The sequence below is a fragment of the Pteropus vampyrus genome, unplaced genomic scaffold, assembly GCF_000151845.1.
Source record: "Pteropus vampyrus isolate Shadow unplaced genomic scaffold, Pvam_2.0 Scaffold66, whole genome shotgun sequence".
NCBI classification, from domain to species: Eukaryota; Metazoa; Chordata; class Mammalia; order Chiroptera; family Pteropodidae; genus Pteropus; species Pteropus vampyrus.
Window position 1 is genome coordinate 1,024,134 of NW_011888847.1, and position 23,965 is coordinate 1,048,098.

At 36.7% G+C, this 23,965-nt stretch overlaps 1 protein-coding gene across 2 annotated transcripts in view; it reads right to left on the reverse strand.

Moving 5' to 3' along the window:
- Positions 1–8,243: 8,243 nt before the first annotated feature.
- Positions 8,244–23,965, reverse strand: part of PPP1R21 (protein phosphatase 1 regulatory subunit 21) — a 51,890-nt gene continuing 36,168 nt past the window's right edge. For both annotated transcript variants that reach the window (XM_011361301.1, XM_023531278.1), the window contains 8 exons: positions 23,445–23,597; positions 21,164–21,256; positions 18,468–18,710; positions 15,624–15,656; positions 14,336–14,452; positions 12,112–12,210; positions 10,954–11,082; positions 8,244–8,878 (listed from right to left, as the gene is read on the reverse strand). In XM_011361301.1, the coding sequence (XP_011359603.1) occupies positions 8,849–8,878; positions 10,954–11,082; positions 12,112–12,210; positions 14,336–14,452; positions 15,624–15,656; positions 18,468–18,710; positions 21,164–21,256; positions 23,445–23,597 (897 nt within the window). In that variant the 3' untranslated portion in view covers positions 8,244–8,848. The remainder of the gene's footprint in view (positions 8,879–10,953; positions 11,083–12,111; positions 12,211–14,335; positions 14,453–15,623; positions 15,657–18,467; positions 18,711–21,163; positions 21,257–23,444; positions 23,598–23,965) is intronic.

Sequence of the window (23,965 nt, forward strand, 5' to 3'; positions counted from 1 at the left end):
GACTCAGAGGGGAGAAACGAGAGCATTGCGGGCCTTGGGTCACCGTGCTTTGGAGGCTGGCAAGACTGGAAGCTTTAGGAAAGGTGAGAGATGTTTGGATAGGAAGGTGTAACGACACAAAGAAGACGAAAGGAAATCCATGAAAGATTTTAAGCAAAGGAATATTTTGACCCAAGTAGTGGTGTCCTATTCACTTTTGTATTCCCAGAGCCTGGCATACAGTAGGTACCAGTCCTTGTGGCCTCAAAATGATGACTGAGGAATATTGGTGTAATAGTCTGAAAGATGAACTACCTGGAAAGAGAGGGCCTGGGCCCAAGGAGAGGAGTTAGCAGGCCCTAGTGAACATCTCAACTTAAAGTACTCTGCCTGGATGGTAGAAAGGAAATGAGGGAATTCCGATTGAACACGTGTGTTTACATAGCAGTGTGATTGTCTTTTAAATACTCTCGGGTGTAGTCTTGTTTTTGACTTTGGAGTTCCTTGGTGAAACGGAAAAGATATTCAGTATCCTAGTCAACCCCCAGCCAGTGTCAAGAACCTGCACTGAGGGCTATGTAGAAGGAAACATTCAGAGAAAGCACAGGACTGCCTGAAATTACACAGCCAGATTCTAGTTAGAATTTTATTCTCCAATGAAATTCTAATATGATTATTCTTAAGACACCCTAAACAAACAGAAAAGGGCACCGGGTCCTCCTCACTTCCCCATTTCCTCCAGCTACCTTCCCCAGTGTTGGTCAAACGTGGAGGAAGGGCAGGAGGGAGTCTTGAGAATTCAGACTCTTCAATGAAATCAGACAAGTAATGGGCCCAAGTCAGCCTTCTTATAAGGAGCTGAGAGAGGTGTAGAGCAAGCATAAAAGAAGAAGGAGATTGAGGAAGGGAAGAAAAAGAGGTGCCTTGACCTCAGGCATTCTGGCTAAAGCTCCAAATAAAACCTCCTATGTCTTATGCCCAGTCAGTGAGCCTCCAGGGAGGCAGCCCATCTCAGAAAATGCCACAGATAACTGGAAAAAGGACTGACTCATATAAGAAACACCAATACACTTGATGAATAGCAATCATTGCATTTAAGTAAATTTCCGAGTGTATCTTTTTAATTCTTACATCTTTGAATAAGCAGTATGGCCTTGATTAGTAGGATGAAATCCTACTTGATTAATGGATGAAATCTCTTTTGGAAACTTTGACACTTTTAAAAAGTAAATAGGCCCATAATTTTCTAAAGAGCAAACACAGTTGAAGACCATTTATTTTTTGCAAGGGATAGCGCCTCACCCCTTTCTGTGTGGCTCAGCATAACCCCAAAGGTTGCCACTTTCATGAATGCAGATTTATTTCTTGTAACTCCACCATATATTTCCAAAGGACCCTTTCTGGTACTGTCCCTTTGTATCAAAATCTGCTGGTAAACACCTCAGCCTGGCCTTAATCGCTAAGCCACCAAAGCTCTTCATCGCCAGCTGTGACCTCATTTTACTCCAGTTGCTATTCTTTTCCTTGCTTTATACTAAGGAGACTCTCAGATGATTTTTTTTTTCTTTTTTCTTTTTTATTAACAGATTTCCCCCTCCTAGCAGGCTTTTCACAGAAAGCATCTAGAACTTCCACAGTTTAACCAAGGGACCCCAAAATGTCTATAGATAAGACCCAGTAGATTAATGTGGAATTCCTCAAAACTAAATCAGTTGAAGCTGTCAGGAGCAATTAATATAAATTCAAACCAGTTTGCAGAAATGCCCGATGTGAAAGAAGGCGTGGCAGGGAAAAGTGAGGACTTCAGATTTAGGACAAGCTCAGCCCTAAAGTCTTGAAAAGAACCTTCCTCTCTAAAAACTTTACAATAGTCTCTATTTATACTGCAACATTCATTGAAGACAAGGCTTCTGGAAAATCATATTCAAAAAAGACCATGGTGGTGGATGGCTTCAAAATAGTAAAATAAAACAGGAAAAAAGTAAAAGTGAAACAGGGGGTGGGGGGATCATCATTTTAGGTGTAGGATACAATCTGCCCTGGTATCTGAAGCACACACTGTTTTTAAACGTTTTTTTTTTTTTTTCCATGAAAAAACCTGAATACTCTTCAGATAGAAATTTACAGACATAAATAAAAAGCCCTATCTTCACTGAGAATGCAAACCAAAATCAACGATATATAGGGGGATAATCAAGAATGGCCCACGATTGGCTATCCTTGTCCTGGAAATGGGGCACTCTTAGGTGTGGCTTGAGCTACACTAACCATTGCTACAGTTGGCCAGTCCCTTGGCCTGCTCCCTAAAATGTATCCAATTGGCATTTACTGAACACCTACTATGTACAAGACATTCTGCTACACATTGCAGAGGGAAGTGGGTAAGTATAAGGCATGGTTCCTGTCTCACATAGCTGTAGCTGCCTTTGGCAGATGGCACACATGAAAATAATGACATGAGATATGTTGACAGTATAATACAACAGAAAAAGTATTCTAAAGAAATACAGGAAAGCTGAAAAGAGGGAGAATATTCTTAAGCAGCTGAGCAAGATTTAAATGAGTGGCATTTTGTTCTTTGCTAGTTAACTGAACTGTGTTGATTCTATTCTTGGACCTATGTGGTATCACCTCCCGGATATTCTACTGGTGTTTAGGGAGCAGTGAGGTTGAGTTCAGAGATTACATTAATGCTCCTGAAAAAATAAACACAAGGATTCGAAGTGTGTATGAAGGGTGCCTTTTGAGGCCCCTACACCCTGCAAACCAAACAATTGCCTCCAGCATGTTTTCACCTAGGAGTCAATTCTTCTAATCCTCTCCTTAGGAAAACAGTTATTCTGATGCTCTATAACCTTTTCTTTCAACTATTTGGAAGAGTTATAATGGGTTTTCCTGCTCTAATGCTTTGACTGACAGTTAGTTTCCTAATTTGGAGCTAATTACTAAACAGCTTAAAAATTTAAGGCACGGACAACCAACCACTTACTGACAAGCTTTCCATTTATCACCATGATGTTTGAGGACATGGCCTTTAGCCGAGAACAGAAGCTTCCTATTCTATCACAGAACAGACCAGTCCTTGTCAGTGTGGCTCTGCCAGATGGTTTCTTAGCCATAATCAACTAAGTTGCTATCCTCAAATGTTAAAGTTATAGCGTTTGAAGCCCTTCAAGAGCTGGGAGCAATTTCCAGGGTTAATGCAGCAAAACACAAAACTATAAACTGCACATTTTTTTCTGAGGATTTTTCTTACGAAGACGACTTTAATTCATGGTCATTTGGAGAGGGCCTTTTGCTCAACTTTTTTGGTCATTTTCTTAGTTAATGGGTTCTTCATTTTAGTTATTTTTTTCCTCACATTTTTGTTTGGAAATAGTGCAGCTGTTTTTGTTTTGTTTTACTGGATGGTGAGCTGGGAAAGTGGTCATGTTAAAAAGAATCTGTTAGCTTAATTGATAGAGTTAATTTCTTACCAAAAGCAATGGAGAAAGCAGTTTTATTAGTTTTGAAAAATGAGCAGTATTGCTTGTAAAAACATAATGGGGAGAGGTGTATAAAAATGCTACCACAAGACACATGCAATTTATCACAGTTTCTCAAGCTGTGCCTGGAAGGTTTTATCCCTTTACCCAGTCCTGCTATAGAACATAATGTGAACAGTGCCCCCTGGAGTTGTGCAGCCAGCTAACCTACATCTCATCCTATTAAAGAACCCTTTTTGTTCTCATTTGGAATTTCGTATGATCCCAATTTTGATTAAAAACAAACATTTGATATATGCATGAAAAAAGAGCAGGAATAAACAAAAATGTTAATAGTTGAATCTCCACAAAGAGAGATGTGGGCTTTTGATACTTTTCCTCATTTTCTAAATTTTCAACAATGAACATGTAGTATATAGTCAAGAAAAAGTAGGAAATATCATTTCAATAAGTTCTGAAAATCTCTGCTTTTCCAAGAAGCAATCCAGGACTACTTACAAGTCCTTTTTCTTTTTTTCTTTCACTCCTATGTAGACTTCAGCCAACTATCTGAGTCCCTACTCTGCCTAGACTGGGAATGAACTCTTTTTTCCTCTCCATGCCACAGAGGACTTCACAGAATAGACAAGTCTTTGAGAGGTGGGCTGCAATGGCAAGTAGAGGGACAAGGCACTCACTGGAAGGGCTCATGAAGTGAGAGAGGGCTATCTGAAGAGTGGGAGGCGCCAGATGTCTAAGATGAGGAGGAAGGAAGGTCCCAAGACGGGAGCAGTACTGCTGGCCTAGAGATCAACGAGACAGCCTGAAGCAAGTCAAAGGGCTCTAGGAGAGACTTCTTGAAGAAAATGAAGTTAGCTGAACACCCAATTGAATTGGACCATGCTCAGAGGGGAGTTATACACCTGGTAGAGAATTTAGGAATAACTTAGTGGTAAGTACCATAGAAAACATAGTAAGCAAATTTTTTAAAAAGACAATTATTAACTCTAGGGAAAAACGAAAAGTTATACAAGAAAGGAAAAGTAATAGTAAATTACATGACTCAGTTATCAACAGCATTTGAATAATCATAATAAAGAATATACTGACTATTGATCTAATCAGAATGTTGATGAAGAGAAGACAGGGAGAGAGAAAGTATGTATATGAGTGGTGGGAGAGGGGGAAGCAGATGAAACACAGGAAAATCCTCTTCTTCCAAATGTGAAGTCAATTGATAATGCCCAACAGAAAAGCACAAGTAACATGCTATTCGGAAATAGGGAGACAGATACCAAAACAGTGAATACAAGTAGTTTCTTCTGTGGAACATGAAATGAGGGGGAAGGATCAAGGGACTGTTTTTGTTGTTTTGCCTTGTTTGTTTCTTCTCTGTATATTAGAACAGCTTGTCTCAAACTAAGTTCTTAACTTTGGTAAAAATACAGACATTTGATTTTTTTTAAAGTTATAGCCTCCGTGTATTATCTCTCGCTTGCTGTTCTGAGACAGGATGAACAACACTTGAGTTTGTAATTATGCATTTACTTGGTCACTTTGTTGTCTCACTAGCAGGCTATAAGCTTTCAAGGGCAGCCAGCATGTCTATTTTATCACAATCTCTTCAAGACTGAGCACACAGCAGGCACCCAACACACATTTATTGAATGAATGATGAAATGGGTAAGGGAGATTTAGAAGTCAGCACTCACCATCTTTACAAAGGTATGCATAACCAAAGATTTACAGGCAAAATGGCCCGATATGTGGGAATTGCTTTAAAATACTCTAGGAAAAAAGAAGTATGAAAACAAGATAGACAAAATGTTCATAACAGGTGATGGGGAGATATGGATTGGAACTCATCTCTCTACTTTTGTGTGTTAGAAAATTCCTTTAAAAAAAGAGAAATAACAATTTGTACAGAAAGAAGACTAAAAGGAAGGGGTAGCATTACAACATAAATAGATTAAATTCAGAGTTCAGCCATTAGGAAGGTTTGTATAACAAGGAATATGTAAATAAAAATGAGGGGTCAGAGAAGAAAAAGCATGCTGAAGGCAAACATTATGCAAGGCCATTAGCCCAAGAAGCTAACTAACTAAAAGCTGACTGAAAGAAGGGGTTTAGGGTACTTAATGAAGACATGGAAAGGCAAAGTTGAATGAAGTACTGGAGTTACTGAGAAATGTAATATTTTATCTTCCAAAGATATAATACCTGCAGGAATAGAACTGAATGCCCCAACTGAAAAGGCTCATACTGCAGTATGAATAATCCAGGCTCTGGAATCAGACTAGCGCAGATTTGAATCCTTATTCTAACTCAACATGTACTAGCTGTGTGACCGTGAACAATTGCTTTCCTAAGCCTCAGTTTTCTCTCTGTAACGTGAGTATAGTAATAACGCAAAAGAGAAATAATTATTAGCGATATAAAGGAAATAGTACACATCAAGTCTTACCCATGCCTGACTTACAGGAAATGGTTAATAAATGGTACTTGTTATATGCCTTAGGAAGTAATTCTGCCAAGAGAGCAAAGATCTTACCAGTTAAGTTAAAAAGGGACAATTTTTCCAGGACACCAACTGCCCCCTTTACAGTCCTGTCCTGTCCCTGAGCTCTAGGAAACCTCCCAGGATGCACTGACCCTTACAGAATGGCCAAGTAGTCCACAAGTTCTGCCTGTGGGTCTGTGGGGCCAGACGCCGTGCAGGGCAATAGGGACAGCTGGTCTGGGAGCTCTGACAGCTCAGAGCCAGTGGGAGATATAAGTCAAAGCAAAGAGAGAAAAGATCTCAAGATTCACATTGTCTCTAAGAGAAAAACTGCCTCATCACTCAGGAAAAGTAAGTCTTTTCATAACGCAGGGTCTGAGAGTTTTCATAAAGCGAAAGAAAACACTGGGTGCATGGACGAGAACGACGAGAAAGCGAGCGAAGGTCAGCTACATACGTCTCACACACACACGCTACTAGATGGTGCTCAGCAGGCAACAAGGAGACATGTGAAGGCTTTCCATCAGGAAGATGTCCCTGCAGAGATATATTTTAGAAAGATGCTCTGGTAAAAGGCGGGGAGGTCTGAATTACAGACAAATGATCAGTCCAGACAGTAAGTAGCCAGGGCTCAATTTAAAGCATCAAGTAAGGAGCAGTTAGAATTGGGAGATACTACAAAGGCAGAAAGACTCCATAAAACAAGATAATAAGGTGTATGAGGCGAGAAGGAATCAAAGTTGATTCCCAGGTGTTCAGCTTAAGTTACAACTAGGTGGAAGCTAGTTGCTACTCCCTCAGTCTTCTCTCCCAGTCAAGCCTGTTCAGGCCAAAATCCTTAGCTTCTCCTTTTACGCCTCCTTCTCTCACACTCCACATCCCATCCAATCAACATTCACTCAACAAATATCCACTGTATGCCAGGCAGTGTTCTAGGTACAGGGAATACAACAGTGAACAGATCCAACCAAAACTCCTGCCTTCATAGAGCTGTGTCTTTTAGAGGTAGAAACAGGGAATAAGATAAACAGGCAAAACATATTGTCTTTTAGATTATGGTAAGTATTAAGGAGCAAAATAAAGCAGACAAGAATAACAGAAGTATAGAGAAAAGGAGTTGGCAATTTTAGATAAATCTGTCAGCAAATCCTATCAACCCTTTCTTCAAATAAGTCCAGAAACAGACTTCACACAACTTCCACTGCCACTAGCATGGTCTAGTCCACCATCATCTTTCAGTAGCCTCCTAACCAGACTCTGCTTCCACCATTGCTCCCCTACAATCTATTCTCAACACAACAGCTAACAATTCCATTGTCATAAGTCAGATGAACATTTGTTTGTCCCAAGACCTCCAGAGGAGGAATAGAAAAAGACTAAAAATGCCAAAAGGACTGTCAGGAAACACTGAAGGCCTGGCAGAGGCTAGAAACCCCAAATTTAAGATGGAGCTAATCGGCAAGGTTATTTGATGTCTCCCTCACAGTGCTTGGAGGCCTAGGTACAGCTGCAGCGAAACTGCTGTTTCAGCTGATAGAGAACTGGAAATGGGCAGGTCAAAGAACACGAAAAGGACAAAGAGTCCAGGGACTTGAAGGGCCGGGAAGGATGGGACTGAGCTGACTCACCAAAGATCCCCAAGGCAGAATCCAAATACTTTCATTACTGTAATACTGAGCATAACAACCAGAGTCTCTCTTGTAGCGGGCAGCGGAAGACTTGGGCAGAGACCAAGGAGTTGGCTTATGTGCTGAGCTCAGAGAGAAGCTGGTGGTAAGCTCTCAGGCAAACCAGAATAAAGCATTTTGGAGGATCATTAGCAACTGCCTAAAGAAGAGGCCCGAGAATTAGCAACTGCCTAAAGAAGAGGCCCGAGGGAGATGGAACTGCAGGAAGGGAGGTAGGGAGACAGGGGTTTCTGGAATATCTCAGCTAACCTGGGGACTCAGACATGGGATGAAATGGGCCCACACAAGCAACTCAGAAGAAAGGAGCAATATATTTAGGACCCGGGAATGGGGGGGTACTGGGAGAGACACCCTGAAGTGTGCATTGAAATGGTATAATGTTTATAAAATAAACCAAGGGGAGCCTGAAAGGGCTTAGGTTCCTAACTTGTAGTACGGTTACAAATATCTCTCAAGGCAAAAGTCAAAGCCTTAATAAAGGATTAACCAAGTTATTCCAATTTGGTGGATTAGAAAGATTATATCTAAATCAATTGGGATTTGGTAAATTTTGTAAAGCCTACTTTAATAGGTTTCAGTTTTCTTTATCAAATTTTCAAGAGAGACTGAAGGTTTGATGTAAGTACGAATTTATTGACAACAATTTCCTTAAGCTATTATCCCAACACAGGGTACCGAATAGCTGCAGACAATGATAATAAACCCACAAGATCTGGAGTTTGCAGAGAGAGAAAGAGGAAGAGAGAATGAAAAAGTCTTCAAAAAGAATCTGGAAACGGCTTTCAATTATAGTAAGAAGTAATGACAGTTTGACAATGTAAGCATTTTATCCAGAAACATATATCTATTCCATAGATACCAAATCGATTACCATATAGAGTTTGAAAATATACAAAATATTTGTTGTTCTTACATACTGAAATTAAAACCTAATCTTAAAAAGTGCACAGTAAAAACAGCATAAGGAAACCTACAATATCCATGGTATGTGTATAGTTTTCCATTTTACTGTCAACATCAAAATCTGTATTTGCCTTATTCGCCTAACTGGTTACAAATATATTTTAAATATTTCAAGGCCATTTATAACACTGACTAGTTTACTAGGTCCAACAACACTCCAGCTTCCTGAAGGCGGCCAGCGCTGAACATCAAGTCTCGGCCCTGCAGCAGTAGCAGCAGCTCTGGAAAGAAGTCACCAACCAGCTATGTGTAAACTATCGACTCTTGTTCTTTTTAGAATTTCCCTGTGCAAAGAAAAATATCAACAATAAGAACACAAACTTCAAGAACAATAACTCACATAGTTTATAGACCAAGCAGTCTCGAAGCCACATTTCACTTTGGAAAACTTTAGCTTCCAAGAGAAGAGTTGGCAACCTTGCATTGCTAAAATCACAAAGCAATTAGTTACTTTGTACTCTTCCCCACTCTCTAAAGTTCATAGACCCTATCCCACTGGGGGCTGAGGACAAGCAATAAAGAAAGAAAGGAAAGCTATCTTGGATTTATCAAAACTCAAATATTCCCTTTGTTCCAAAGACAAGGGAGTCTATGGGTTCATAAAACTGAAAAGAAATTTTTAGCCTGTTTCTCTGTTGTTTAATTAAACACCTTTTAAAGGCCTTAAAAGGTACTAATTTTGCATATGTGCCAAATAACAACCAAATGGTAATGATTTTCTGTCAGAAGGAAGCTCAGATACTGGTTGAGAACAAGCTAGAGGGAAGATGTCTTAACTTATTCCCAATTCCCTCACAAATGGAGATTTGGACTTTCCACTTTCGCATAACTTCTTCTTTCTGGAGAAGTTCACTTTTTAGGAAAACATTCTAATTAAATTCCTATTCTTAACTCTTAGTACAAATACATTCTTTTCGTGTAAGTGGGAAATGTTTGCAGAATACAAACATTAAGAGCAAGATAATAACAAACAAATGGTTTCAGGATGTTTACTTGGTATCCAGTGGAGACCATGTCGACTCAGCCATAAGATAATGCTATAGCGACCTGAATTACTAATAGACATGGAGGGGTGGAAAGCAATAGGGATGACAGAATGATCAAAGAAAGGTTAACATATAAACTACAAAGTGAAGAATGATCTCTAAGTCAGTGTTTTATTAATTACAGGTATTTTAAGGACTAGATTAAAGAGTTCTGAGAGGGCTTGAAAATTCTCTAACTTTTTAAGTAGCGCAATGAGCTCTGCTGTACTCAAAATTAACCCTTCTAAATTCAGAACCAAATGGCCACTGCCGCTCTTGAGGCTGAAGTTTCCCTGTAGTCACTGCTACTTTCTTTCATATGTTAGGTGCTAAAACAGGCTTTCTCATACTACTCATTCTAATGTATGTACTTTCTAATGCCCAGCTGGAATATCAAGAGGCCAAAAGGGTTAATGGAGGCATTCTTCAAGAGGACCAACCTCCACCCGCTACTTCCAAGCTCAAGTTTCCTAAAATACAAGTAACTGAAGAACCATAATCAGAACCATATTGGCTGGTTACAATCATCACAATATGTCCCAAAAAAGCATCACAGATACTCTCTGAAGTATCCAGAGGCCAATCAATATAATGAAACTACACTGAGAAACAAAACTATATAACAAGATTCCAATATGTTCACGTATGTTTTCCAAGAAGATGCTAACTGAGCAGAATGCTGCCCCTGCACCATCACTAGCAGATGCTAAAAGAGAGCTAGGGTTTATTCAACTCTCTCTCCTCCCCAGTGCCAGCATATAGCAGGAACTTAATAAATGCCTGCTATATCAACAAGGGGCAGCAGCGGATTTCAAAGAACACAGGCTGGAGACAGTAAATTCAAGCTGGTTGTGGTACAATATTATCTGAGATGATGCATGGAATCAAGACCCTGGCCTCCTGAAACCTACTTTTCATGGTAAAGGAGTATATACATTATGTTACAACAATAAAGACATGAGATATGGATATGCATTTCAACATAAAAATAGTACCAATATCTACCAACCCCAGCCTGGAAAAGCAGAGGCTTTATGGGAAATGAAATCAAAAGAAATGTTTGGAATTAAAAGGATAAGACAATCCTACGTTATACAGATATATGAAAATAAATTTGCTAAAGAAGGTTACTACCTTCTCTTAATTTATAACTCAGCAAAGAAACTTAATTTTACTTTTGGATAAGAGGACAAATGATATTAAGAAAAAAGATTTATAAACACTTTAAATTTCCTTAACCTTTTGCTCCTGAAATGCACAGCAATTAAATACATTAAATACATTAAATATTAAATATTATACTGCAGAGAGACCACCTCCCTCCATTCCCTTACCTTACTGGACATCTTTAGTGTATCAATCTCTTCTCTCTGTTTAGACAATGTCTCATTCATGCTGCACAGGTGGTCACTCATCATACTTAACTGATCTTCATAACTTCTCTTGGTAGTTGTCAGCTCATCCTAAATGGCAAAGGAAAAGAGGAAAAAAAGAAAAAAAACATCAAAATCCCACTAGTCATACAACTCTAAAGCTTTTTTACTTTATAAAAAAATTTTTTAGAAAAGCAAATTATCTAAATGACCTATCTGATCAAATAACATTAAGGTTAAGCCACAGACCTATAACAAGAGAACAAAGATAAAAGAAACAGGTAAAAGTTTTTTCAGCCTTCAAAGTATGTTCTGAATTTCTTTGCAAAAACGAGTTTCCTTTTATGCCAGGAATAAAACTGTCATAAAAAAACGAGAGGGCTACTTGATTTTTCAATCTCCTCAGGCTTTCTAGAGCATTTGATGAGGTGGGGAAGTCAGTTTCTGGCACATTGCCACCAGCTCACACCTGGATGTCCCACAGCCCTCCAGGTAGGACTCTTCTTGGAAGAAGCACCTTCCTTTCTCTTCCCATCTCTCAGGCTCTCTTCGGCCCCTTAAAATCTAATCCAGTGCTCTCAGCTAATCTAATAAACTAATCTGAGATGAGGAGGAAGTGGGTGTTGCTGTGCTCATGTATTTTTTCTGACTGTATCATGTTTATAGGAGTTTTCTGGAAACAAGGCTTTAAAACAAAGCAGTGAGCAAAGAGGAATATTTTGCAGCCCTACCTTTTGGTTTAGGTCAGTTTTATGAAACGGTAAAGAGAATGAACATAATAAAAGAAATGTGAACAAAAGAAGCTTACAGCCCACAATGACAGGGATTAACAAGGAGGAGAAGAGAAAAAGGACTATGGGTAAATGCGCATTATTTAAAGAAATACTGACTACAATACTATTTTAAATTAAAATCAAGTCAGAGAAACAAACAATACAACCACTTTTTGCCTGACATAAGTAAGATGTTACTTTAAAATGAGTTAGTTAGAAATAAAGGGGTTAGAAAAAATATGTCCAAAGGTCGAATGCCACTGTTTTAGAAAGAAAATGCTGACCTCACTGCCCAAGAACTTTCAGTGAAGTATGAAAACTGCTTAGATAACACTTGTGAACTTACCTGAAGTCTGCTGATGTTCTGACTGGCCACTTTCATCTCTTCTGCCAGTGTCTCTTTAGACTTTTCAGCCAAGGCCAGTCTTTTAGAGAGTGCTCGGCACTGTTAAGTCAGAATGCATTCTATTATCTCAGGGAGCATTTCCCAAAAGCAAATTTACTTCAGGGAAAGTTAACAGAAAACAATCCCCAAAGCCAAAGCCCTTCTTCCCTCAATCCCTCCCTCCCTACTCCACTTCCTTTCTTCCACAAATATCTGCTAAACACCTATAGGCCCTGTTCCACATACTGATGTGCACGTAAGAATGATGTGGTCCCCACTCTCATAGTTTTAATAAGGAAAAAATTCTAAAATCCCAAGCTCATTGATGTTTTTTTCCATGCTCTAGTCCAATGACCAGTGATTACGAAAAAACATTACAAGTTTTTGCATTTACCTAGGATTTATTTATACTCACACTAGACAAAAAGAGAAGTGGTTATTTCAAATGTTATCAGTGGCGTCAGACCACATAACATGAATTCTAAGATATTTTTCTTGTGTTTTAAGTCTATTATTAAAGACTACTTTATAGGAACAACAAAAGCTTTACAGCCCTACTTTATAGATTATGCTCTAAGCCACATGGAAAAAAAAAGTGAGTGCAAGACTCTAAAGATCTCAACTCCTTTTGGGAGGGTGCTACCAAACCTAGGCTTTCCAGAGACAGAAGAAGAAAAAAATCTATTCCACATTCTTGTTCAAAGAGGGTGTGCCATTAAAAGGATCACTAAACTTTCTGATAAGGCCATGAGACTGACAAGGAGGATCTGTTGAGACATTTGAATGCTGTGTCCACATCAGACTCTCAGACTAACCATTCCAGTAAAGTCATAAAGGGGGTCACCACTTCCTGTTTACACATGAGGGAAAACTAGGACAATTTAAAAATTTTTGTATTACATTATGCTGAAGACATTTACTAAGATAAGCAAGTCTCCTGGAATTAAAACAGCCTCAAAAATTCCCCACTCATTTCAGAAAAGTTCAGCCAACCAAATCAACTTTCCTCTATTAATCAAACAACTGTATGCTCAGCATTAAACCTAAAAAAGAGGGAGAGAGTTTTGCAAGGCACTGGTCTTCATGAAGATGACAATTAAGTCTGGGACACTAACTCAGAAGGTAGTTAGAGATCTAAATAAGGACAGGATTTTGTGCTTCGTCCTATGGCTAACATGATAAGTAATCTAGCAGTTCCATGTTAAGTCATCCAGTCTGCTGTTCTCCCTATTTTCCACAGCCCAACAAGCTGTCACTATTGATCCACTCATCAAACAGGTATGTTAACGATTACTTGTGAACAACATTGAGCTAGGCACATCATTTTTAGGAAAAAAGAAGCAAAACCCCTCTCCACTTCTAGCAATTGGCCTCCTATCAACTTCTCCATCTCTGCAGTTAAAGGAGAATATCACAAAGTCAGGTCCTAATAAAGGGTATTTATCTTTTTTTTCCAACTTCTTTAACAATTAAAGCTTTATAATTTTCTGTCTGACATCTATAACTGACCTTTTAATATAAAGTTTCAAATCAGAGACCTTACCAGGTATTCTTATATGTTGAGCAACATCCATTCTATCTTACCATTAGTTTCTTACTCTTTGATATCTGTACTTTCATCCTTTATTTTCTCCCCTTCTAATCAATGAATTGTATTATCTTGCGTAGTGTTTTTCTAATTCTCTTAAAATGAATTATTTAATGAGCAAAGAAGAAAATGTAACAAAAAGATTTTATATATTTTCAAGGTTGAAAAAGATTTTTATCGTTTATAGGAGCTCATTTCCACAAATTGTCATTTAGAAATGGTAAAGTATAAATAAAAAAGAACCAGGCATATTTTGCTTTTTAGCTTCCCATAAAAATTCTTTGATCTATGAATGTTACCTGCTTATAACTCTCTAAAACAAGTAATCTGTAATAATAATGTTTCAATACATATGTTATATGACCATAAGAAAGGCTACATATGTCTCAATTATCTTTCAGTATCTTAGAAATGACAATGCAGTCCTATATTACTGAAATAAAGATTTCTTGGCATATAAACCAATCAAAATGAACTCCCACCATACGAATAAACACGGATTTCTCTCTCCTAGTGAACAGCAAGAGATGAGGACAGTGACCTAATTCCTAAAAGGGTTAGAAAAAAAACACCAAATCTAATTGACTCTCCACTCACCTCAGCATAAAAATGCACTGACTTACTGTCAGCCAGCTGCAGTTGAGACGTCAGTTCCACTATCCTTGCCATGTAGTGATTTTTAATTAAGTCTTCACGAGATTCCACATCTGGAACCTAAAGAAAGCATACATAAATAAATAAGTGCCAGTGAGATGAAGCAGTTCTAGAAAAAAAGGTTAGCATAACTTTAGGGAAAAAAAGGAACAATATTTTGTAAATTTTCATTTGAAATGTGATAGGAAATCATAGTTTTCCTACCCTTTGAAAAAACCAGAGAGGGCAGGTACATAAATATTCCAAATTTCTTTTTTCAGCACCCTGTCTATCTCAGAAGGAAGCTGTGGCTTCAAGAGAATAGAGAGCAGAAGTGAAGCATCAGGAAGCCGTGGGGGCACAGGCTTTTTTTAAATAGCCACAAACCTGACTTCCAAAATCTCCATCTGTCTGACTTTTGAATATCCTCCTCTAATTGGAAGACGGCAGAGAAAAAACGACCCTTTATTGGAACCCTTAAAATCCAAACATTCTTTTCTCCAATTATCTTAAGACAGCTTTAATGCTCTTAAACATACTAACCAATTAAACTATTTCTATAATAGTTTATCAAACTTGTCCCAGATTAGTATTTCTTCTAGTTACTCTAGCAATGACACAGTATTGAATTTAGTTAAAAAAGATAAGCAGAAGTTCAAATTACCTAAAGAATAAGGCTAGTAAAAGAAATCAAAGAATTTACCAACCTATTTTAACTGTATTTACCAGTTTGCCATACTGAGTGGTTAGCTACATGACTTCAGTGTTCTTTCAATGGTTATTTGAAAGTTACATCTTATAATATTTCAAAACTCAATTGGGCAAACCTATGTGACAAGCCAAATCTGACCTGGGTTTGTTCACTCGAGGGCTGGAAATAACTAGCAAACAGATTGTTGACCCTGAGAAGCCCTGCTTTCCCAGCCTGCCCACTGGGAGGGCTAAAAGCTCTCGGCCTCACACAATATGTCAACTTACAAAGGAGCTCAAGCCACACTTTATCAAACTTCCAAGTCAAGTCATTCAAGGAGGCAATTACAAAAGCAGGCTATAATTTGTTGGTGACAATCAAAATAGAACCAGAGAGAAAAGCAACATGGATCCACTGATGGAGGGGGAAAACACTGGTTCCACACTTGCTAGAATGGTCGTCAGGAAACACAATTAGACAAAGTTGACTTTTGTAGGACTTTGTCAATAACATGCAGCCAGATATTTACTAACAGACAACATGATGCTAAGTACACATTACCTCATTGTCAGATGTCCTGGTTAAAATCCCAATCTAGAACATAGAGAAAAAATTCTTTAGAACAGACTGTTTACATTTCAAACGCAATAGTTTAAACATTTGTAATATCTTCTCTTCTTAGTTCATACGGTTTTGAAGCTCACTGGGCCTGAAGTACTACATCACCCCCGGACTGTCCTTTACTACAAAGAAGCAGTCCCTGCAGATAGGTTAACAGCATTTGCTCTTTCTGCCATGAGGCAATAATAAATAATGATCACCACTATTTCCTCTATCAAGATACTGTTAGCCATTTGCACCATAACCAACAAATTTGGAAGAGAGAGAAAAACTTATGACTTCATTTCCATGCCTACTTCTAAAGCAGTAGCCAAAAAGGGATATGTACAGGTGACCATAATAACAGAACATTCCAAATGGAAAACAAATGAACACTCTGGCTGAAAATTCAAAAGGAGAAAGAAGAAACACATTCTTGATACAAGGTTATTGTGATATCAGTATTAATTTCAGATTGAAATTAATGAAAATGTAATTTTAGACACATTAAAGTGCTGCCAGGTTTTTAAAGCTTGCTTTTGTGGATTAAGATTTAAAAAACAAATAGCCATGATTACTGAATTCAGGTTATTGTTCAAGGTGGAAGGGCATGTGCTTGGGCACAATAACTGAAAAAAACTATTGAAAACTCAATTTCAATGGATTTTGTTAATCAAAGATGACACTCAGTAAACAGTTTTCACAGATTCTAAATAATATCTTCAAGAGTATTACCTCTGAACAGTGAGGAGTATTATCAACTGAATGTGCGTTAATGAATGTTATGCCCACCTAGCTATAAAAGAGTCTTTTGTAAGGCTTTTTTTATATATATATATATATATATATATAGAAGAGCCATAATTTTCTACTCACAGAGGCAGGAGTAGCAATTAGTCTTTCTCTTTCAGTTAAAAACTGTTTACAGTAACACGCCAATCATTTAGTTTTATACATCCAGATATGACTACAATTGGCATCTATTCTGCCTCCCCACCCTTACCCTCTCACTCTCTAGCTATGGTTTGAGAATGTGGAAAAACACACAGTTTCTCTATATAGATGTCTATCTAAGCTCTGATTCCATTAGATTGAGAACAACTAAAGGAGGGGAATAAATTCCATTATACAGACTAGATCATGAAAAATGAAAGGAGGCTGACCATATTTTGGAGTCTCTAATCCTGACCATCTAAAAATAATAGCCAAAACTGGGGTTTCATGGAAAAAGGTTGCAAATGTGGCATCTCAATTGTACCTTAAATGAGAGGTGATAAAAAAAATGCTGAAAAGTGGAAACATCAAGGAAAGCAGAAAACGCCATCTCTTTTTATCTCTAAAGTCTCCAGGTCATTTCGCCAAGAATCTACCATTCTTGGGCAAAAGCAAGGAGAAATCCATGGAGAGACCCTTCTCCCATCCTGGAATACTTTTCTCCTGCCAGGGAGTCCTGCTCATTTTCTAAACCCACTCATGTTATCTTTTCTGTGATAGCCTCCCCAACGTAATGATTATTTAGGAGAGCCCTCCAGATACTTTTGCTGTGATTCTACATCATTCTATACTGGGTTCACTATAGGATCACCCTGTGAGCATGGTGTCCATTCAGTCAAAACTGTGAGAAGTCTGGTTTATGTTTTTTGCTTTTAAAAATGTTTTAATTTTTTTCTCCCTTAATATTTTATTATGAAACTTCTCAAACATATAGAAAGTTTGGGGGAAAAGTATAAAAAGCATCTGTAAATCAATCATCTACATTCAATAATTAACATTTTGCTAACATTTGCCTTATTTATCTGTGTGTGTAAATTCATTCTGAACAACCTGAAAGTAAACCGCAGACCTTATAATACCTTACCCTAAGCACTTTGGCATTTATCTTCCCTAATTAATATATTCTCCTAAATAATCGTAATACCATTATCACACCTAGGAAAATTAACAATAATCCAAGTTTCTGATACTGCTAAGGTGAGGTCTGTATACATTTTGAAAGTAAAAGCTGGTTTGCATATTTTACCTTCAGGTATGCTCTGAATCAGATGCAAGGTAATTCTGAAGAGGACCATGACTTCTTCAATAGCATCGGTGAGCTGCAGGGGTACAGTCACACACCTTGGAACAAGGCCTATCAGAAGTGCCATGGCTCTCAAACTCCTTGAGAAATGCTTGTAAAAATACATCTAATGAGACCCTTCTAATCACGAGGGGTTTTTTCCCCCCTTAGATTTTCTAATTTTTTTTAAAAGTGGGCAGAATATTATAATTACTAAACTTCTCTCAAAGTAACTTTGAATTCTTTAAGTCCAATAGAGATGTTTCTTCACTTTCTAAATCACTGCAATTAAATATAAGGTAAGAAACATAACGTTGCAAGATAACCTGTCAGTATACCACTTTATGAAATATAATTAGCCGGATGAGTCTCAGTATTAAATGTATGTCGTAAAGCTTACAGAATCTAAGAATATATTATATAATTGGTTTAAAATTATACTTGTGGTCATTTCAATAAAGATCTAGGCATTTAGCCCTCGGTCAGAAACATAATAATGTGTCTATGGAGAAAGAGAATCATCTTAAATTTGACTTACTATATCTTTTCTAGGAATATAGCCCTCACTGTGGGGAAGTCTCATGCAAAATCAAAGGGAATTTAATGGAGATGCTTTTCGAAGGAGGCACCCTGCTTCTTCTAGAACACGTGGACTATTCCTGTTATAAATGGATGTATAATTTAATGGTTAACATTGAACACTATGTTAGCTCCTTACCGATTAACATTAAAAAAAAGATGGCACTTACCAGATTGGTGCTGTGAACTGGCTCCTGCACAGCTTTAGCTGAGGCTTCTTCCTGGCCCGCAGCATTCACCACAGACGCATTTTCCTGGGCCAGCCCAACCACCTGTCCACTACTTGTACTCTTCAGTTTATCTGCAATTCGCTGGTTTTCTTTCTCCAGCTTGATTTTGGCTAATTGTGCTTCCAACATCCAATGTTCTTTTTCCTGCTCCAGTTTAGAGATCTTCTCCAAACTCTGCTGAACCTTGAAAGCAACAGAGAGTTCTGCACCTCAGAGGATAATGCAGATAGAACTTAGTGGCCAAAAAAATACTTTATAAATATAAATCAAAACTACCTCACAGAGGTGAAAACAAAAGGCTTGACCCTGGTATAGGGAAAGATTTATTCAACAGGAAACAAAAAGTACTATCATAAATTAAGAAACTGAACTATATAGTAAAATCAAAAATCTCTATGCATCAAAAGGCATCATAAAGAGAGTAACAAGGAAAGCCACAAAACAGAAGAAGCATGTATCTAATAGAGGACTAATATCCAGAACATATAAAGCACTTTTATATATCAATAGAACAAGACAGACAACCCAATAGAGAAAAACGATAAACAAAAAACTAAAAAGGCCTGAATAGGCACTTGAACAAGACTATAAACATAAAAAAGAAAGTACTCAATGTCACTATTTATCATGAAGAAGCAACTTAAAACCACCCAAATGACTAAAATTGAAAAGATAGAAAATATAAATGTGGGCGTGTTTGTGGAACAATTTTAACTATGTATAGTGCTGAGAGGAGTGAAATTTGGGACAAACATTGAAAAACTGTTGGGCAGGATCTTTTCAAACTGAACATATCATGCCCTGTGACCTAGCAATTCCCCTTCTAGGTATATACCCAATAGAAATGCATGCATGTTTACCAAAAAATATGTATAAGAATGTTCATAGAAGCATTATGATAGCCAAACACTTAAAACTACCCAAATACTCATAAGCAGTGAGGATGGATAAATTATGTATATTCACACGATACTGAACAGCAGTGAAAACAGACAGATTACAACTACAATATTCACAAATGATGAATATTACAAATATAATGTTGAATGAAAGAAGCCAAACCTGAAAGAGTATATACTGCATAATCTCATTTTATAAAAAGTTCACATCAGGCAACGAAACTAATTTATGATATTAGAGTGCAAGATAATGGTGATCTTTGGGAGAGAGGAGAATAGTAATGGGAAAAGGGCATGAGGAAGGCTTCTGGGGTCCTAGTAATTTTTTAAAGGTATAACTGACATAAAGAAATAAAAAAATTTTTAAAAACTTTATCTAGGTGCTGGTTATATTAGTGTGTTTACTTGTGAAAATTCGTTGGGATATATATTAATGATCTGTAGACTTTTAAGTATGTTATACTTCAGTAAGAAGTTAAAAAACTAATTCTCAGGGCCAAAAAAAAAAGCTTGAAAATTACATAAAAATAAAATTTTATAGTAAATTCTAAATGCTTTATCAACTATCATGGTTGAGCAATAACTAAGTAAATACCAGGCACTGTTCACAATACTTTCCTCCTGTTATTCCACCAAGACTTCCTAAAAGTCCTACAGCTCTCATTTCTCAGAGGAGAACCAAAGCTCCCAGCAGCTCAACCATCTGCTAAGCTAGCAAATGACAGAGCCAGGGTTTGGGACCCCATCTGTCTGGCTCACATATCTGATTCTTTTCACTATCACACCGCCTCCCATTGGCTCAATTCATCCTTATAAGACCGTGAAAGGGAGACAATATCCTCACTTTAGAGAAGAAGGAAGTGAGACCTAGAGTGCTTATCAGACTAGCCTGCAATGGCAGAGTAGGAAAAGCAATAGCTTTGAAGTCAGACAATTCTGTCGCTAGCTACTTTGGGTAAAAGTTGCTTTATTTCTTTGAGCCTTGTTTTTCTCACATAAAATAAGAAGAAATTCCAAAATAACTGCTTTAAGTATTCCACATTTTATTGTCTGTCTCAGGAATTTTGTTTTTCAGGAATTATCCTGTGAATAAATTTTTTAATTCCTACATCATAGCACACTAATGTTGAAAAGATAAGTGATATGTATCCAATGAAAACAAGGTCAACATAGACAAAATATTGTCTGAGATGAATTTCTGTTCTCTTTAAAATAAACATTTCCAAAACTAAAAGCAAGCCAGTGTTAAAGTGAATAAACCTCTAACAAAAACTAAACTGGTGTAAAGCTGTACCAACTTATGAAAAAGACAGTACCTCTTACCTCCATCTGCCCCCAAATTCAACTAACTGAATATTGTTTTCAATTTTTATTCTTTAATGTTTCATTAAGAACTAAAATAACTCATTGAGTCTCTAACCCCTCCCCGCTTTTGCCTTATTATTTCAGACATTTAAATCCAGTACCTAAAGAAAGAATTAATCATTGTGGCCCATGTGTGTTGATATTACTTTACTGGCAATTATAACACCAACTGACTCAAGAGGACTTATTTAGAGTACCAACAAATGTTTTTCAAATGAATTATGCTTATAGCGCTTATGGTGCGTTAAACAACTAACTTTACATGTTTACTTATATAGCCTTTTAAATCACTCTACGTATATTAAAAACCTTTTCCAGGGGATTTAACATTTGTGCTCTTTAACAAAAACCATGATTTTTCAGGTGCCATACCTGTTGTGCAAGGCCTTCTCGACTTTCAGTAGAGCTGAGAAGGACTCGACGGTTTGCCAGTGCTTCTTCATAAGGCACAGACTCCGAGAGGGGCTGTGGAAAAGCATCATAAGAATTAAAGAAAAAGATCTTATCATCCTCCTGATTCTACACACACAAGTAAGAATGCTAAATGAGATTTGATAATAAATTCAGATGTATGTCAACATACACTATTTCCTTTAATATATGTAAAAAGGAACTTCTTTAAAAAAATAATAATGAAAGGGAACTTGTTACAAGCTACACTAACTAAAATTATATCGACTTGCACCAAAATAGAAAAATAAAGGAACAGGACTGAAAATCTAGAAACAAAAGCACATATAAAAATATATTATGTTGCATTTTTAAGTCAAGAAAGGATACACTGGATAAATGGTACAAGGACAACCAGTTAATAATTTAGAAAAGTATTTAGATCCCTATTTTTGTATTTTTAAAATTACTACAGCGAACTAAGGTAAAAATATTTCTAATATAAATAAAAGATTAAAATCTTTAATATAGAAAGTGTTCTCAACCCTAATTAGGAATATTTATTTAAAAATAGCAAAATGACTTGTAGGGAGTTAACAAAATAAATATTAATGATAACTTTATGAAAGGATGTTCAATTTCAATAATAAGCAAAGAAATGCAAAATAACAATAAGAAGTCTCTTATCTCTGAGATGGACAAATATTAAATTTCTGGGTTAAATTTATACTTCTATTGATGATAAACTATAAATTGGTAGCCCTCCTGAAGTACAGTCTGTAAAAATGTGTCAAAATCTGCAACAGTCACAGACTTTGAACCAGCAATTCTATTTTTAGGAATTAATCTTAAAGATATAATTAAAACAATTAGACAAATACAGGGAGATAGATAGCCTTATACATTGCTGCAAGTGTAAAATAGTGTAGCTACTCTTAAGGGCGATTTGGCAGTAAACATTAAAACTTAACATGTGCAAACCACATGATCCAGAACATTCCTCTTCTCAGTATTCCACACATGTGCCCAAGGAGGCATTTACAGAGCTATCCATTGCAGTATTCTTGTAAAAACAGCAAAAAATTGGAATCAACCTAAATGACCACCAATAAAAAGGTAGACCTAAATGAACCATGGAACATCCATTATTATAGAAGTCTATGCTGTATTTAAAAGGAATGTAGTAGCCGTCATATTAAATGATATAGACAGATCTCTAAAACATATTTTAAATGAAAAAAAAAGTAAGTTGCACAATAAAACATGCATTTAGGTTTAAAAAGAGAGAAAAGAAAAAGGAAAGAAAATTCTGAATATTGTATTATTATCTGTAGGTTTATATAGATGTGTATAAATACGAAAGAGTCTGGAAGGTTACATACCAAACTGATAACTATAGTTACCTCTGGAGAGGAAGTAGAATTAGGGATTGTAATTTACCTATAATGTTCTAATGTAAAATAAGAATGAATTTATGCATTATGTGTCACTAAAAGTTAAAAAGAAATGAGAAAAAGGTAAAAACAAACACACAAAGTTGCATATACAAGAACAACAGTGAAAAACAGGAAACCACCTAAAAGTCCACAAGAAATGGATTAATTGAAATATTACACTTTACAGAATGAAATACTATAGATGAAATTTATATTTACAGATATACATTTTTTGATATATAAAGATATCCACACTGAATTAAAAGGGAAAAAACAGATTCTAAAACAGTATACATATCCAGATACACTGATTTTAATAGCATGTGTGTCTGTGTATGTATAAGAGCATAAACACATTAAAATTTTTTAGACTCAATATACTTTAACAAAGTTAAGAGGAGTTAGCTTTGAGTGGTGGGATTTGGGGTGACCATAACTGTCTTCTCATGTACTGTTACACCTTCTGATTTTATTTGGTAATGATTGTGTATTCTTACTATATTCAGATAAAAATTATAAATGTATTTCAGTTATTTTCTGTTTCCACAAGTTTAAGGTTTTCTGAGGTCTGACATGTACTGGCTGCCTGGCTACCTCACCCTAAACACTCTGACATGAATCCGACATGGCCTATGCATATATCGTATATTAGGTGAGGTTTGGGTCTCTGTCACTTCCTCCTCCATGGCCCCCCAACACTCATCAAGCACCTGTGCCTCAAATTTGTATAAAACCTAAATAATATAAACTGTGGAAAAACTCTTGTCATTCTCTGGAATTATTCCTGATTTTTCCTCTGGATTAAATGTTAACAGCAGCTCACAAACCTTTCTCAAAGCCTTCATATAGGCAGCAGCTTTTTTCTTGTACTGTAGCATGCATTCAGCTGAAAGAGGACTAATGAATCCGCTTGCTGCCTTAGGCCCATAGCTCAATGAAGCAATGAAGTAGTCCACGTTGTTGCTGAAGAAAGATGCAATCTAAATGAAGTGTGACAAGAAGATAGATTTTGTTTTCTAATAATATATCTAAAATATATATCTAATAGCTTTCAAAGCAAAATTAAAGATACTGAGAAGGGAAATAAAATTTCAGCACCTGCCCAAAAGCCCAAATTTATTTATTTGAGAAAGGCAATGATTTATAATGAAAAGATAACACCGGTATAAATATTGAGACCAGACTTCTGACAGGTTTTAATCTAGACAATTTTTATTCTTCCTAAAAACCAAAACTGATTCTGATTTATTCAGAATATTCCTAGATGATGCTCTTAATCTCATTAATTCTGCCACTGCTTTCAAAATATATATTTAGGTTCATACATTCCATTTGTATTTTAACTTTG